Genomic DNA, 15,245 nt, shown 5'->3' on the forward strand with positions numbered 1-15,245 from the left:
CTTTCTAACTGAAAATGCTTTCAATTCCCAGTTCTAAATAAAGCATAAATGCTAAGCAAAATACAAGCTACAACAAGGACATTTTATTAACTACAAATTTAGAATGCTATTAATGTAGCAAATTTGAAAACTTACTTGATATTGAATTACTGTACTACTTAAAATGGCCAAAATTGATGCCCTACGTTCTCAGATATATAAAATTCAGTTAAAAATAAAGTTACGAAATAAAGTTACACATAACAGTCTAATAAGTTGCACCTGTTGTCAGCTTGAACACATCAGTAGCCTGTATTTAGACAAACAAAACATTACAAAAATAAACAAAAGATGAGATTGAGTCAATGACGAATGAATATATATCTACCAGAAAAATGAATTTTAGAGAGAAAGTAACATGAAGTGTACTGTAGATGACAAGAGGAAAAAAAAAAATCTGTTTTTTGATATAGCTGAGCTCTGTATTCAGTTTCACCCTTCTGCTCATTCTCTCACCAACCAACCTGTTCTTGCAACTCTTCCCATGGGCCCTCAGCCTCCTTGTGGCTTCACCTCTCCCTGGCTCCTCCTGGAAAGCTCATCGGCTCGTTTTAACAGGCTTCATATCTTTAGGGTGTATTTTTGTTTGTTTGTACTGTAAGGAAGTGGGGGTGGTTTTTAATATAACTTTCAACACCAAGCAGTTCTTAATGTAAACTGAGCCTACCATTACTGACAACAAAAAACAAACCCCAGAAATAATCTCCTTACAAACCAGAAAGCCCCAAAGCACAGAGGCATTTACACTTCACAAAGTGCTCTGTGCATACGCTGTGTGTGTGTCAATAATCTGTATCGTACTAGAACTGCATTCAGATACTGCTTTCAAGTCTTTACACTCTGAAAGTCAATTGGATGTAGTGCTCTCATTCAGTAAAGATTAACAGGAGGAGAAACATTAGGGTTGATGCTGTTTACCACTCTAATACTTCTTTAAGTACTTTCTCTATTCCTGTGAAGACACGGGAAATGTTGGCAAACCATAGAGTAAAGCAAATAGGTAATATCCTGCAAATAGATCCAGACTGGGGAACTCAAAGTGCCTGAAGTTTTCAGGAACCTAATTCAATTCCACCTACATAACAGTGTTCACACCATCACAAAACTGGACCCAATCATCTCAGTTACAGCACTATACTGCCCCACTGGATTTTACATACAGCCTACATACGGTCACCTCAGCCCTCCCTAGCCCATCAATGGAAGCACATCACTTTCTATTTACATGCCTCCACAGACTTTGCTTTCTCTATGCTCACCCACCATCCTCTGCATAAATTATGAAAACACCTGACAGAGTTCACAGTCTTTTACTGTGGGAGAAAGCAGTGGTGCAACTTTAGCACTTTCTTGCGCTCTCTTATAAATTACCTTAATTAGCTCAATTCCCTAACAAATTTGTTTTCATTTATACATAGTAAGATTAATCCAGTAGGTATCCCAGGTCCTCCAAGTTAGCGAAAATTCACAACTCTGAAAGCCAGGGAAGCCAGTTTCCCATGCAAGGCACCTATAACTTATTCCTCCTGTGTATAGCTGGTGACAGTCAGTAGTATACTCACTTGTTCTAGCTGCATTCGTTGTATCAGGTGATGAGGAAGGGGTTAGCTGGGAGGGTTTAGCAGATGTGAGATTCTGATTATAAAAACAAAAATAAAAAAAAAAAAATCTGGTTAGAGCCCAGGCATCTTTGATGCTGTTAGCAACCAGAGATGTTCACATGAACACTAAAAGACTGAGGTCAGCACACCTTGATTCAGCAGGGTTTTTCCAGTTGTGTCAAAGCAGCCCAGCAGAATTTATACCCATTAAGGCTACCAGAAAAGCCAGGAGCAGCTACCTGGTAACACTACGCTCTCGTGTATCCATCATTGAGACAATACCTTGTGTATCAGGTGAAATAGCTATTCAAGGGGGCAATTTTATTTAGTGTATACTAAGTACTGTTTCTATTTAGCGAGGGTGTGAGCACAGAGTACATGGACATAGTTCTGGTACAACAAGGCTCACAAACATGCTTAGAAAAAGGAAGATGCTGGATTGCATCTTGTGGCAGTCATACCCCCTGTTTCTTGACTTCTGCACCATCTATACGGACAGAGTGATGTATCTGTTACTGTGCATCACCAGACTATGGCAAATATGCTGGAAATCAGAACAAAAAAATAAAGGAGGTCTTAGTTTTGGAAAACTTAGCATTTTTGAAAGAATAATGTAATCATCAAGCAACCATATTTTTTTAATGTTGCAAATTCATACAACTTGAGAACCAAATGACTATATCTGTATTACAATGTATTTAATATAGAAAGCATTAATGTGAATTTAGATGGCCAGCTACCATGCAGGGCTACAGATAAAGCACAACTGTGTGAAGGTAAAGGGTGTAAAAAGCATCCACCCAAAAATACCCTCTCCCAGAACACACACAGCTGCTCTGACTCCACTTGCTTCTCCCTGCACAGTCCAGAACACATTCAAAACCCCATCTTCCCCCTGCCCTGAGTCACAGCACCCACTTCTCCCTCCTGACAAGGGTTCTCCATACTCCTATATTTAGGCTTCTTCTGCCCACAGTCTGTGTCCCCTCAGCAAAGTTCTTATTCCTCATAGCAGCATCCCTTTCTGCCAAAGTCACGATCCACACAATTTTCCAACTGCCTTATTTCTTCCTCTGAGCAGATGCCTAAATGATTCAGCAATACATTGTATATAGTATTTAGGAAGACAGACAAGTGGAAGTTTATGCAGAAACTTATTAATACAGCTTCTAACCATTTTTTGATCCTGAGAAAGGATAGGCAGTCCTTATTACATGTCAAAGACCCCATTTCTTTCTTTCTCCTCTGCCCTTTTTTTTAAATTATGCCAATTCTTCCAAGTGATGCTGTTCCCTGTACATTTCAACCTAGCTGCTGACACACCAAGTGTATAAGCCTCACAAATATAAACAACTTAAAGACTGCACATATTCTGTAAAACTACCAGCAGTCCAAATCTTTCTTCCTCCTAAAATACTTCAGGAAGTTTATGTTGTTACATTGCTACAATCTCACAGTTCTTACTGGTTTGGTACACCTCATGAAGTTAGCCTTAATTTACAGCTAAGATCAGTTCCAAGACACAGAAAATAACTACTCAAATGCTTTTTTCCTGCAAGACAGTGTCTTCATTCAAGCAACTTTTTTTTACTCCCCCCCTTGGAACGCTTCTATTTTAATTTTGTATTTACCTAATAAAATGATTGCAGGAAACATAACCCAAAGCTTACCTTTGTGATTGTTACCTACCTATACCAACTACTGTTGCCTATCACATTAATCTGTTATGACTACCACACAGAAAAATGAAAAGGGCTATTACTCCTGGTGAAAGTCCCTTGGATATCTTTCAGTTTGGTTTCTGAAGAAATCAAGGTTTTCCTGCTATCGTGTCCCTTAATCCACTCACAGCACAGCTGGGCCCACTGAACTGACCTAAATTAAACCCCTCAAAGAGATGAAGTCCCAGATGTTTACAAAAACCTGGGACTGAGCAGAGAAGAAGTGAGGTCAGTGCTGATACTGCAGATCTGGATACAGCTGGATCTGTGACCAACTCTGCAGCACGTGTGCACTGGCTGATCAGCTGGCTCTGAGCCAGCACAGCGTGCTCCACCTTTTGCAGAGGAAGAGGTATGAGGGATTAAAGGGCAGGAGGGAGCCCTCTCGATTTTTCACAGAATCCACTCTCCTGATGCAAACCAGCTGAGAGTTTCCCAGGGCAACCAGGCTGTTCTGAGAGCTTCTGCAAAAGTTAGGAAAAGAAAACCGATACAAATAAGCTAAAACTTATTACACAGGGCAACTTTTTTTAAAAGATGTTTGCAAATAACAAATAGAAAAAAACTTCACTGCTTTTATAATTTTTTCTCTACTTCTTATGTTTGTATTATATAAACTCAAAAACACTGGTATTTTTCCTTCTGCTGACTTAAAGCAATAAAGTTTTAGTAAGGCTCACAGGCAAAAGAATTACAAAGAAAATGTCTTTTTTTTTTTGTAACAGCATTGAAGGGAGAAGCAGGGTTATCACTCAAGTGATATTCCCTTATATCTACATTAGGTTTTGTTTTCATTTGTAATTTTCATAATATCAAAGACATAATTGCTGGTGGCCATTAACTAACGTGTAGTTTCAGGACAGCACAAGTGTAGGGTCATTCTGAGGAATCCTGACCAGATCTGCTTAAGAAACCTCAGGAGGAAAAAAAAAGAAACTTCTCTAACTGAAGATCCACCTCTCATTTTTATTCTTCTTGGTCTACTATTGTTGCCCCTCAAGTGTTCCTAAGTAATTTATTTTTAAACCTTAGAGGAGAGGCAGAGAGAGAGAGAGAGAGATCATGTCCACTGAACTAAGCCTCTTACTCACTGATTATGGTCTGGAAAGTATTTAAGGAGAGGTATCTCCAGATATTTTGCACCCAGATGTGAGCTGCTGCCACCCTCACACATTATGCAGATGATCTTTGTACCTGCTACAAATAGACTGAAGTGGCACAGTGCAAGCAAAGGAAGATGCCTCAGTGAACTATCTCCTGTGTCATCTGGATGAATTGCTATAGGGAAGCAGGCATTTGGGAGCTAAAGAGCTGTAATTACGCAACCAGTACACAAGCTAGAATCACAAAGACCAGAGCTGTCACCCCAAAGAGCATCTTCAGCCACTTTAGATCAAAATAAGGGGAACATCACTCTTTTCTCTAGGAAATTAAAAATGAATGACCAGGGAAATCCTCATGATCCTCATGTTCTCCATGTAGTGTGTTAAGATTCACAAGTTACCACATGCCAGTTCCATGAAGGAAGTGAGAAAGTATGAGCACTGTCTCTACATTGCAAGACAGTGCTCATCTCCCTGGCTTTCTACACCCAATGATCCACAGTACACTTCAAAATAGTAAATAATTTTCAAAGAGAAGACAGGTATCTAATTATGCTCTGCTTGACAAAGGAGTCACAAGCCTGTTTTGATGGTGAAAGCTAAGGGATACAAGTGAATTGCAGACAATTTCCTCCTAATATGGGTCATCACCTCTGTGTGGGTTAGGTTACCTGCACTAGATGACAAAGATTGCCTGCACCATGGCTGAGGCTGAGTGAGTGCTCTCACACTGCAAGGGTATCTGTTGGTGAGCCAAACCTCACAGCAGTGCATTCCTAAAGAACAAAGAATTCTTTTCCTGAAAAAAAGCTGTAACATGTAAGTCATCGAGGTCTCTCAATACTGCAACCAAGATAATTATTTATAACTGAGGAATTCATCCACATATGAAAGCTGTATTTGAAACACCAAAGACCAACTGGACAAATGTAGAAGCTATAAGCCACAGAATCACAGTATCGTAGAATGGTTTGCATTGGAAGTGACCTTAAAAATCATCTAGTTCCAACCCCACTGCCATGGGCAGGGACACCTTCAACTAGACCAGGGTGCTCAAAGCCCCATCCAACCTGACCTTGAATACCTCCAGGGATGGGGCATCCACAACTTCCCTGGACAACCTGTCCCAGTGGGAGCCAGTCTAATTCTGCTTTCTGACATGACCTTATCTACAGATGAAATCTCTATTCAAAGAACAGTACCTCATCACAGGGCCTGATAACCAATTTAGAACTACAACATAAAAACATTCACTTTGGCTACAATGATATAGCCAGAATACTACTCTTTGCTTCATTGGTTTGGTTTTAAGCTGAGCTCTTTTTGTTCTGCAACTACAAAGGATCCTCACATACTCTGTTTATAAACTTCATACAGTCTCGAGGAGGTATCAACTGATCCTCTGACAGCTATGTCACATACATGCTAAACTGGCTTGCCACTCTCTCCTGAGGATCCTACTAACAAGCAGTGCAAAATATCCTAGAGCTGAAATGTGCAGGGCAGTCAGAGAGTTTGTGTGTCAAATTTTTTAATTCATCCTTTCAGATGTAAGTCATTCAGCACAAAGGACTACACAGGCAAGTTCTTGAATATTTTATAGGATTGGGGTTTGAGAAATCTGACACAAAGAACTCATTGAGGGTTCATGATACAGGAAGCAATATTCTATGGGTCTTTACTACAAAGCTCCTCTCCAATATGAGAAGAGATCGATCCTGAGATTTGGTTACAAACACTGCTCTTCCAGAATGAAGGATTTTCTTATGAATCTTAATGGGGCTAAGGGCAGAAATGGCTGAAGTAGAAGGTAAAATAAAACAGTATTTCAGTTTTAATGTATAAGCTGATCAAATGCACTCCCTAATTCCATGTTAATGAGCTTTAAAAAACAAGCACACACACAGTCTGTCCCCAAACCCAACAAAACCCCCCCCAATTTTGCAATGTACATTTTATATCCAGACTATTCACAAAAGGTCTTAGGAGATAGAAGAAGGCTCTTTCTCCTTCACAACCTCAATGTGATAAGAGGTTTTTCTATAGACAGTGGGTCCACTGGGCAATTATTTCAGTTCCAGGAATAAAGGACTCACCTTATGATCTGGATGTTTGACAGTTGTGAATAATAGCAGGGATAAAGCTGCAAACTTTTTCAATTACATTTAACAGAGAAGTCCAAACTAAAGATAACTGAGCCCAGACGACCAGCAAAAGCAGGCACTTTCTTAACACTTTCAAAGAGGAAATTTAAAAGCAAGATCAACGTATGTTAAGACACAAGAAAATGGAATCACTAGGTGCAAATCCATAGGAAACCTGAATTCAGTAATTCTACCACTTTAGGCAACTATTCATTTAGCTTAGCAGAATGACTATACATGAGCTATCAGGGCTAACTAAGTAGTTCTGAAAGCACTATGAAAAACAACACTACTGCAGATATTTAGTACTGACAACGGAGAAGAAACTAAAACCAGATTTCCAACTCACTACTTTGCAGAGGTCTGAAATTAATAGATGAAGAGAAGGAACAGACTGATACCATGATCCTGCAAGTTTTAATTAATTAAAAAAATAATTTCATAAAATTAAAATGCCATACCTCCATCTTCTTTTTCCATAACTGTTTGAAATTACCTCCCTATTGCCACCAAAGACTGACTTGGCAAGAATACCTTAAAGTTAAACTAGAAGTGGGAGATCTCCATAGCAAGGGATAGCTCATATGGTTTCCAGACTAGGAAACACAGGGTCCTCCCATCCTCACCCAGAAAAAAACAGAAAAATCACAGACAAAGTGAGTAAGATGGACTGTAAAGCCTCGAAACAATTTAGAAGTGGGACTCCCTACAACTTGCCAGCCACAGGAAGTATAAAAAACATGACCTTGACAGACACCACTGCTTCAGATAAGGGCAATACTTAGAAGTCCGAATCAGCAGCTGTTGAGATTGAGTATCACTTCTGGTGATACTCAAAAACAATCCCAAGATGTCCTTGGCTCTCACTTTCATTTAAGTGAACATGTAACACTACGTAAGTACCCAACAGCTCCCTCCAAGAGAAATTCTGAACTTGAGTCATGGAGAGCAAGACAGAAGAAAGGGTGTGCAAGAGTTATGGACACCGTTGGTTAGAGGCTCAAAGGCAGAGCTGCTGCCCCCAGCTAATACTGCAGAGCAGGGAAACTGCAATTCTAAAGCACAGAGCACATGCATGCTGACTGAGTACAGTACACTACCAAATAGAAATTACCACTTTTTAAAATAGTTTGGATACAAATGGTAAATGCTGCAGTTGTACCTAAAGACAGCATTGACAGAACAAACTGTCATGTAAGCAAGATGTGACTACAGCACTACGAACACTGACTTTTTTGTTTTATGCACTCTTCTGAGAATTTCTTAGGTTCTGAGGTAGGTTAGGATATCAAAGTACAGTTGAGATTGAAAGGGATCGCTGGAGGACATCTGGTCAAGCCAGGCCACCTATAGCCAGTTGCCCAAGACCATGACCAGACAGCTTTTTAGTATCTCCAAGGATGGAGACTCCACAACCTCCTTGCACAACTTGTTCCAGTGCTCAGTCACCCTCACAGTAAGAAAGTGGTTTTTGGCGTTCAGATGGAGCCTCTGGTTCTGTCACTGGGCATCACTGAAAAGAGCCTGGCTCCATCCTCTTTTCCTTTTTTCACCTTCCCTTCAGGTGTTTATACGTATCAATGAGAATCCCCTGAGCCTTCTGTTCTCCAGGCTGAACAGCCACAGCTCCCTCAGCCTCTCAAGATGAGCAATGCTCCAGTACCTAAATTAACTTTGTGGCCCTTCACTGGACTCTCTATAGTACATCCATGTCTCTCTTGTACTGGGTTACCCAAAACTCACCACAAGACTCCAGGTGTGGCCTCACCAGTGCTGAGTACAGTGGAAGGATCACCTCCCACAGCCTGATGACACTACTGTGTCAAATTCAGCCCAGGACACCATTCACCACCTTTGCCACAAGGGCACATTGTTGGTTCACGCTCAACTTGGTGTCCACCAGGACCTCCAGGTCCTTTTCTGCCAAGCTGCTTTCCAGCTGGATGTCCCCACCATATATATTGGCAGACTGAGTTGTTCTTCCCCAAGTGCAGGACTTTGCCCTTGTTGAACTGTGTGAGATTCCTGCCAGCCCATTTCTACAGGCTGTCAAAGTCCCTCTGGATGACAGCACGACCCTCTGGCATATCAGCCACTCCTCACAGCTTGGTGTTAACAAACTTGCTGAGGGCATACTCATCATTCAGATAATTTATAAAGATATTCAACAGGACTGGTCCCAGTATTGATCCTTGGCATACACTGCCAGTTACTGGTCTCCAACTAGACTCTGTGCCACTGATCACCACCTCTGGCCCCTGCCATTCAGCCAGCTTTCAACCTAACTCTTCTTATGTTGAAATGTGAGCTGCACAGCTCTGAAAGACAACTGTTGAAACCTGATGCACTGCAAAATAAAATTCTTTGCTTGTATTAATTATTTTACCAAATCTGCATGCTAATGGAGTCAATGAGTTACACTACAACATATGCTAAACTAGATACCTAACTTTCCTTAGTTAATAAATTGCCCTTATAGCAACAATGGGAAAAATCTGTAAAAAGATGGTTATCCTTGCCTACTGTCCCAGCTCCTTCCAAACAACGCTGAGACACGTAGCTCTTCCTCACTTCACTGGTACTCCTCACACAGGAAGCCAGACAAGAACATTACTTCAACGTAAAATTTACTTCATGAAAGGATCATAGACAGACACACTCCACCCTCCTGAACAAACACACTGAAACTACAAGATTATGGATACTCCAACAACTGAAAAAATGAAATGGTGTTCCTTGTTGCTGATTTGGAGTAGGTTGGTGTTGGGCTACCACCATTCTGCTATTCTAGTGAATGAGTAAAAGAGCTTCAGTACAAAGCTTTGTACAATAATTGTGTTCAATTTCTATCTAACAACTTCACTGATGTGTGAAAGCAAAGCAGAGTCCAACTTCAAAGGCTGAAGGCTGACATGAATTGTGTCCCTTAAGCCAACCACACATTACAGATGACAGATGCAGACAGATACCCCAAAAGGACAACATTATTTTCATTTTAAACTTCAGCTACTTGGAGAAGAGCAAAACTTTAGGCTCTCCTCTTCCCACAATACCTTTGCACTGCTTTTAAGGCTGTCACCAGGCTAAAGGACAATGTTTTCAATAATCTTCTCATGGCACCACACCAATAGCTAGAGAAAAGGATCACAGGATCTGAGAAACCTGCATTAAGACCTGTAAGTTAACAGATCCATACTTGGATCATTCCAGCCACACTAGAGATGGACCACAAAGAACTCATTCTGGTATCAGAGTACCAGCATGACTGAGATGTGCTTTCAGATGGCATTGATCTCATTTCATGATCTTCACCTCGGTCAGTTAACCTGACAGGAGTTCAGGTAACTGAGTAAGAAAGGCACTTGTTAGCAGGAAGCATGAAACATTTTAACAGCCTGTTACTTTCTTCTTATCTGAATCACAAGGCCACACAGCATGGCTGATGTAAGAGATTGTTATCACATGTCATGGTTGCAAGAGTAATTCATTCACCTTAGAAGACTAACGCCGTAGCTTTCCATACAGGAAACAATCCTAGTTCACACACAATTTGTCAATCCTGTTTACACAGCAGAACCTTTTTCGTGCTTACTCAAAGCATGACAACAGCACTACACTTGTAAGGTAGCAAAGTAAAGTACACTTTGGACACATTACATGCACATATAAAAGCTGGAATTGTATTTTAACCAGCAAGTTAGGTCAGCTTTACATAAACTGGTCACTGCACAATGTATCCTAATCAAGGAGTAGAGACCTTTATACATCTTACTGCAACCTGAAACAAAAGAAGCCCTCCTGCTCAAACACCCCCCCGGTGCCACTGCACATTAAGACTGGTACCTTTCAGAATAGGAAGGAAAATGCGTTCCTGAGCGATTTAACTCAAATAAAGAAGTCACAAACACAACTGCAATGAAGAATGCTAGCACAGAAACTAAGTTATAAAATGACCGGTGATACTATGGGTAGACAGTCCACCAGGGTGGAGACAAGCCTTACGCTTCTTCAGAGGCCTGAAGACCGTTATGAAACAACCAGGAACATTAAAGCTGTCAGGTGTTATGCATGCACATGTTCTACATAAACATCTTCATTTAAACACCTGTTTGTACACACAGCTTCACTGGTATTTTCATCAAGGACAATGTGCAATATTGTCATTTAATTGAAAACTGTCTCAGCTGAAACTTTGGACTGTGATACGTATTCACTGCCCTTTTAAGTGGCACGGACTTTGTGGTATTTTTACAAGCTCTTACGATGCAAATAACCATGATTCATTGGGAAACCCTTCCTATAAAATGTTACACTACTTATACCTCCCCCAGCCACACGTCATTTACAAAGTTATTTTTAAGACCATAAAACCACAAGCACTACTGCAACAAAAATTAAACCACAGAATGGTTCTTATCAAATCCAGCATCTCACAGCCCTTGACTTTCTTATGTTGTCTATTTATTTCTTCTGCCTTGTACAGCATCCGTCTTCGACCCATACATTGTAGTAATTCACATCCAAGCCGGACACGGTTGGTTACAATGTCACGCATCTTGTACCAAGGCACTTCGCAAATTAAAATCCTGCTTAAATATTTGGAATGCACTATCCCAAATCATTTTGTTACCTAATTCATTGCACTTCAATATGTGGAAGCCGGAGGTGTTCTTACAACTTCAGCACACGGAGTGTGTGGGGGGAACCAACAACAAACAAACAACGCTCAAAAAAGCACAAAGGTGAAAAGCAGCTGGAGTAGCTTGGCCAGCAGTGTCAGCAGAACACATTCACAGAATCTTTGCCTTCTTATTCCCAAGATGTCTTTGAAATCTCAGACTACGACTAAACCTCAGTTACAAACGAGAGTCCACGATGGGCACGGCAAGCACATGCCAATCACACATCACAGGGCCACTTGAGCGACAGTCACTTCAATCTATCCCTGGTCAGCTCCTCAGAACACTACTTGGAAAACTACACACTAAAGCAAAAAAGCCACTATCTAGCACTTACATCCTAATTATCTCCTTGCAGCTGTCAGGACTCCTCCAGGATCCACCACCAATTTTCATCTACTCCATTAAAATCTCCCCATGTATCCATATCCTAAGGGAATAAGTAAGTCTCTAAGGGAATAAGTAACATTCAAATAATTCAAAGTTTGCAATGTTCTCGTACTGTTTCACACAACTGATGTTATTTTGAATGCATGCACCTTAAAAATCATGCCCAAGACATGAACATTTTCTAAGCTTATTTCCCATTCAGTGGCAAATGTATTTTCATTTGCCAAATCTATTTCATAACAAAATGTCCCCATAAATTATTATTATGGCACTAATTGAAAGTAAAAAAATTAAAAATTCTAAATCCTTATAATAACCATTCCCTCATAGGATGCTTCTTCCTTCCCATTTGTCTGATTACTGCACACAATTCATGAGTGATAAACAACACTCTGCAGTTTGTTACAGTAACATAAGCACACAAATAGGATGGTCCCCATGAATTGTATATGAAAAGCAAAGCTAAAATCAGGCTTCCAAAACAAGCTGTTGCACTACCTGACTTCTGGATGCCTAACTGTGCAATCATTAAGTTATGTCTGCTAGAATTATTTAATAATCATATGTCTAGGTGAAATCTAATAGAAGTTCAAGCTATTATGTGGAAAGTAAAAATACACATCTGTGATATTTTACCTCCTTATGGACAGAAATTCAACACAACACTATTCCCTTTGTCTTACTTCCACCTTTTCCCTACAGATTTCCATGGACAATGGGCATCATGTGCCACGGCTATATCCAGCCTTAGGTGTGTTCATGGACTCATTTCACCCCTGCTCTCTATCACAAGGAGCTGGATTCTGGGCCTTAGTGTGAGCAGTAAGTGTGACCTTCTGCGTGTGCAAGATATCAATTTCCACGAAACTAAAGACTTCAATCTCCTGTTGCTGGCAAATGTGATTGAAATTGGACAGAGAGCTAAAATGAGGAGGCAGAGGAGAAGAAAGAAGGAGTCTTCTCTCCTTAGGAGACCAAGCTGAAAACACATTCAACAGGAAAAGTTAGTTTCCAGTGACCGAGTTCTAAATAAAAGAGCCGGCCTTGTACAGTGTCCTCTGACGTGGGCCAGCTTCCCGGCTGGGATGTCACAGCGCACGGGCACACGGCCGGGATGCACCGGGCATTCCGCATCCCGGGCTAACGAGACGATGCCACACTGGGGAACAGCGCCCAAAGGAACTCCCCGAAGGGCGACCGCGGCTCAATTGTCTCACAGCATCAAGGCTGCAAAGCGATAAGGACACCCCGGTCTCCACACCTTCACCGCTGCTTCCCTCGGCCACACACACCAACCCCACCGGGGCAACCCGGGCTCGCAGCGGCGGCACAACTTCCCTGGGCACGGCCCGGGCACCGCTACCGAGCCGGGACCGTCCGGGGCCGCCCCGCCAAGGGCCGCCCGCGCCCCCCCAGCTGCGCCCGGGCCCGCCTGGCCCTGCAGCCCCTGCCTGAGCCCCGCTGGCCCGGACAAAGGGGCACTGGTTCCCATACGGCGGGGCTGCCACCGGCGTCCCGGGGCCAGCGCGGCCCCGGCCCAGTGCGGCGCCGCAGCCCCGCCGTCCGTCCCACGCCCTCATCCCGCTCCCCTTGGTAGCGCCGCCGGCGGCCCCATCCCCGCACTCACGGTCGGGCCAGGCGCGCTGCGCGGCGGCCCCAGCGCCGGGACCATCCTCCGCCGGGCGGACACGGACACGGACACCCCGCGCCAGCGCCGCCACCGCCTCCGCGCCACAGCCCGCCCGCGCAGCCCACCCTGCTGCCCGCGCCGACACCAATCACCGCGCGCAGGGTGAGCCCCGGAGGCCAATCAGAGGCAGGCAGATCGGAGAGGACGTCGCTCGCCCTCAACTGGGCGTGGCCGGGCTGGCGCGGGCCAATCGCCGCCACAAACATTGGGGGCGCGGGCCAATCAAAGACCAGGGAGGCCGAGACTGGCGTCAACAAGGTAAGTTGGCCGAAACAGGAACCGGCGGAGAGCGGCACCGCAGGCGGCCAATGAGCGGCGCGGACAGAGCGCGAGGGGGGACGGGCGGGAGCTCTTAAAGGGGCAGGGCCGACCCCGGGGGGGAAAGTGCTGTGGGTCACTTAATACGGGGGTGGGTTTTGCCTTCAGATGGAAAGGTGCCGCCCTGCCAGAGCGGCGGCGAGCGGGGACACGGCGCTTCGGAAGAAAACTCCGCGAAGGGGCTGCGGGTAAAGGGGCCAAGAGTCACCGGAGCGCCGCCCTCCCCACCCCACGCTGAAACAGTGCCCTGCGACCCGGCCAGCAGCGATCGGGACAGGAACTGGGAGCTGGGTAAAGATTTTCCAAATCCTGGATGCCAGCGAGCTGTTCTGGTGGGAGCCCAACCACCTCCGGCGACTGGGCTGTTCCAAGGTCTCTGCTGCGGCTGATCCCTTCACAGGTGCTTTTACACAAGGCTTTGTCCCGCGCTGTGCTGGGGGGAGGAAGGCGCTCCATCCACCTTCCTCGTGAGTTAAATCAGAGTTTAAGGAAAGCGTTGTTTTATAGCCGCTCAATTAGGGACTCTGGGCCACTATCAACTCCCCGATACCTCAGTTTGTGCTTCCCGCCAACACCTGATTCAATCACCAGCCCTAATAAGGGATCTTCCTATTTCCAGCCTCACCTATGTGTTTCCACGGATGTCCTGACACAGCTACTTTCTGGAACTCTTATCAGATGTGTTTTACAAATACAAACTGTATTTTATAAGCACATCATAGAATGATAAAGGGTTGGAATGGACCTTAAAGACCCTCTCATTCCAATCCCCCTGCCAGGGGCAGGGACACCTGCCACTAGACCAGGGTGCTCCAACCTGACCTTCAATACTTCCAGAGTTGGAGCATCCACAGCCTCTCTGGGCAACCTGTGCCAGTGCTTCACCACCCTCACAGTAAAAAATTTCTTCCTAATATCTAATCTACATTCCCCCTCTTTCAATTTGTACCCATTGCTCCCTTGTCCTGTCACTACAGTTCTTGGCAAGAGTCCCTCTCCAGCTTCCTTGTAGCCCCCTTCAGATACTGGAAGGCTGCCACTCTCCACACATTCTCTTCTCCAGGCTGAACAATCCCACCTTCGTCATGGTACCTCTGCTTACCTGTAGGCGATAATGGAGCTTGCAGGGCCTCTTCTTTCTGAGACAACCTAAAAACGCAGAGCTGTGATGTTTGGGTTTGTGGAAAACATAGATACCTTTTTCCCAGCCATATACCTTCCTAAAATACAATACAGAGCAGGGACAAGTTTCTGAAGCAGTGTCCAAGAACTATTCTGCTGCTGAAATGAGTCATAGTAGCAATCAGATGTTAAAAAACCCAAACCAGTTTATTTTTAATAGCTGCTGCTTGCAAAATAACCTTGCAGCTGACACGAAGTGCAAGACCCATTTGCCAGCTGTGAAAAACGTTAAGGCCCAAGCTGGTTTTGCAGAGAAATTCTAAAGTTACTATAAATAGCAGCTTCACAGTGTAAATTATAAATTTAAATGCACTTTTTTGGTTTTAATTATCTTTAGTTCTGATATGACACAACCAAACTGGAAGACAAAATCTGAAA

At 43.5% G+C, this 15,245-nt stretch overlaps 1 protein-coding gene across 6 annotated transcripts in view; it reads right to left on the reverse strand.

The window, feature by feature from the left end:
- The window catches only part of USF3 (upstream transcription factor family member 3), a 34,491-nt gene extending 21,089 nt beyond the window's left edge, over nt 1–13,402 (reverse strand). The window contains exons 1-3 of one of the 6 annotated variants that reach the window (XM_027653294.1): nt 11,625–11,873; nt 1,602–1,674; nt 504–634 (exon numbers count right to left, since the gene is read on the reverse strand). Coding sequence is in view for 3 of the 6 variants with exons in the window: in XM_027653291.1 (XP_027509092.1) it covers nt 13,305–13,349 (45 nt within the window). In the remaining 3 variants the exon portion in view is untranslated. Of the gene's footprint in view, nt 1–503; nt 679–1,597; nt 1,675–11,624; nt 11,874–13,304 lie in introns of those variants that run through there. The other 5 variants (XM_027653292.1, XM_027653293.1, XM_027653296.1 and 2 more) reach the window with 5 other exon arrangements.
- Nucleotides 13,403–15,245: the final 1,843 nt, after the last annotated feature.

The sequence above is a fragment of the Corapipo altera genome, unplaced genomic scaffold (genome assembly GCF_003945725.1).
Source record: "Corapipo altera isolate COAL_440 unplaced genomic scaffold, ASM394572v1 61, whole genome shotgun sequence".
Lineage (NCBI taxonomy): Eukaryota > Metazoa > Chordata > Aves > Passeriformes > Pipridae > Corapipo > Corapipo altera.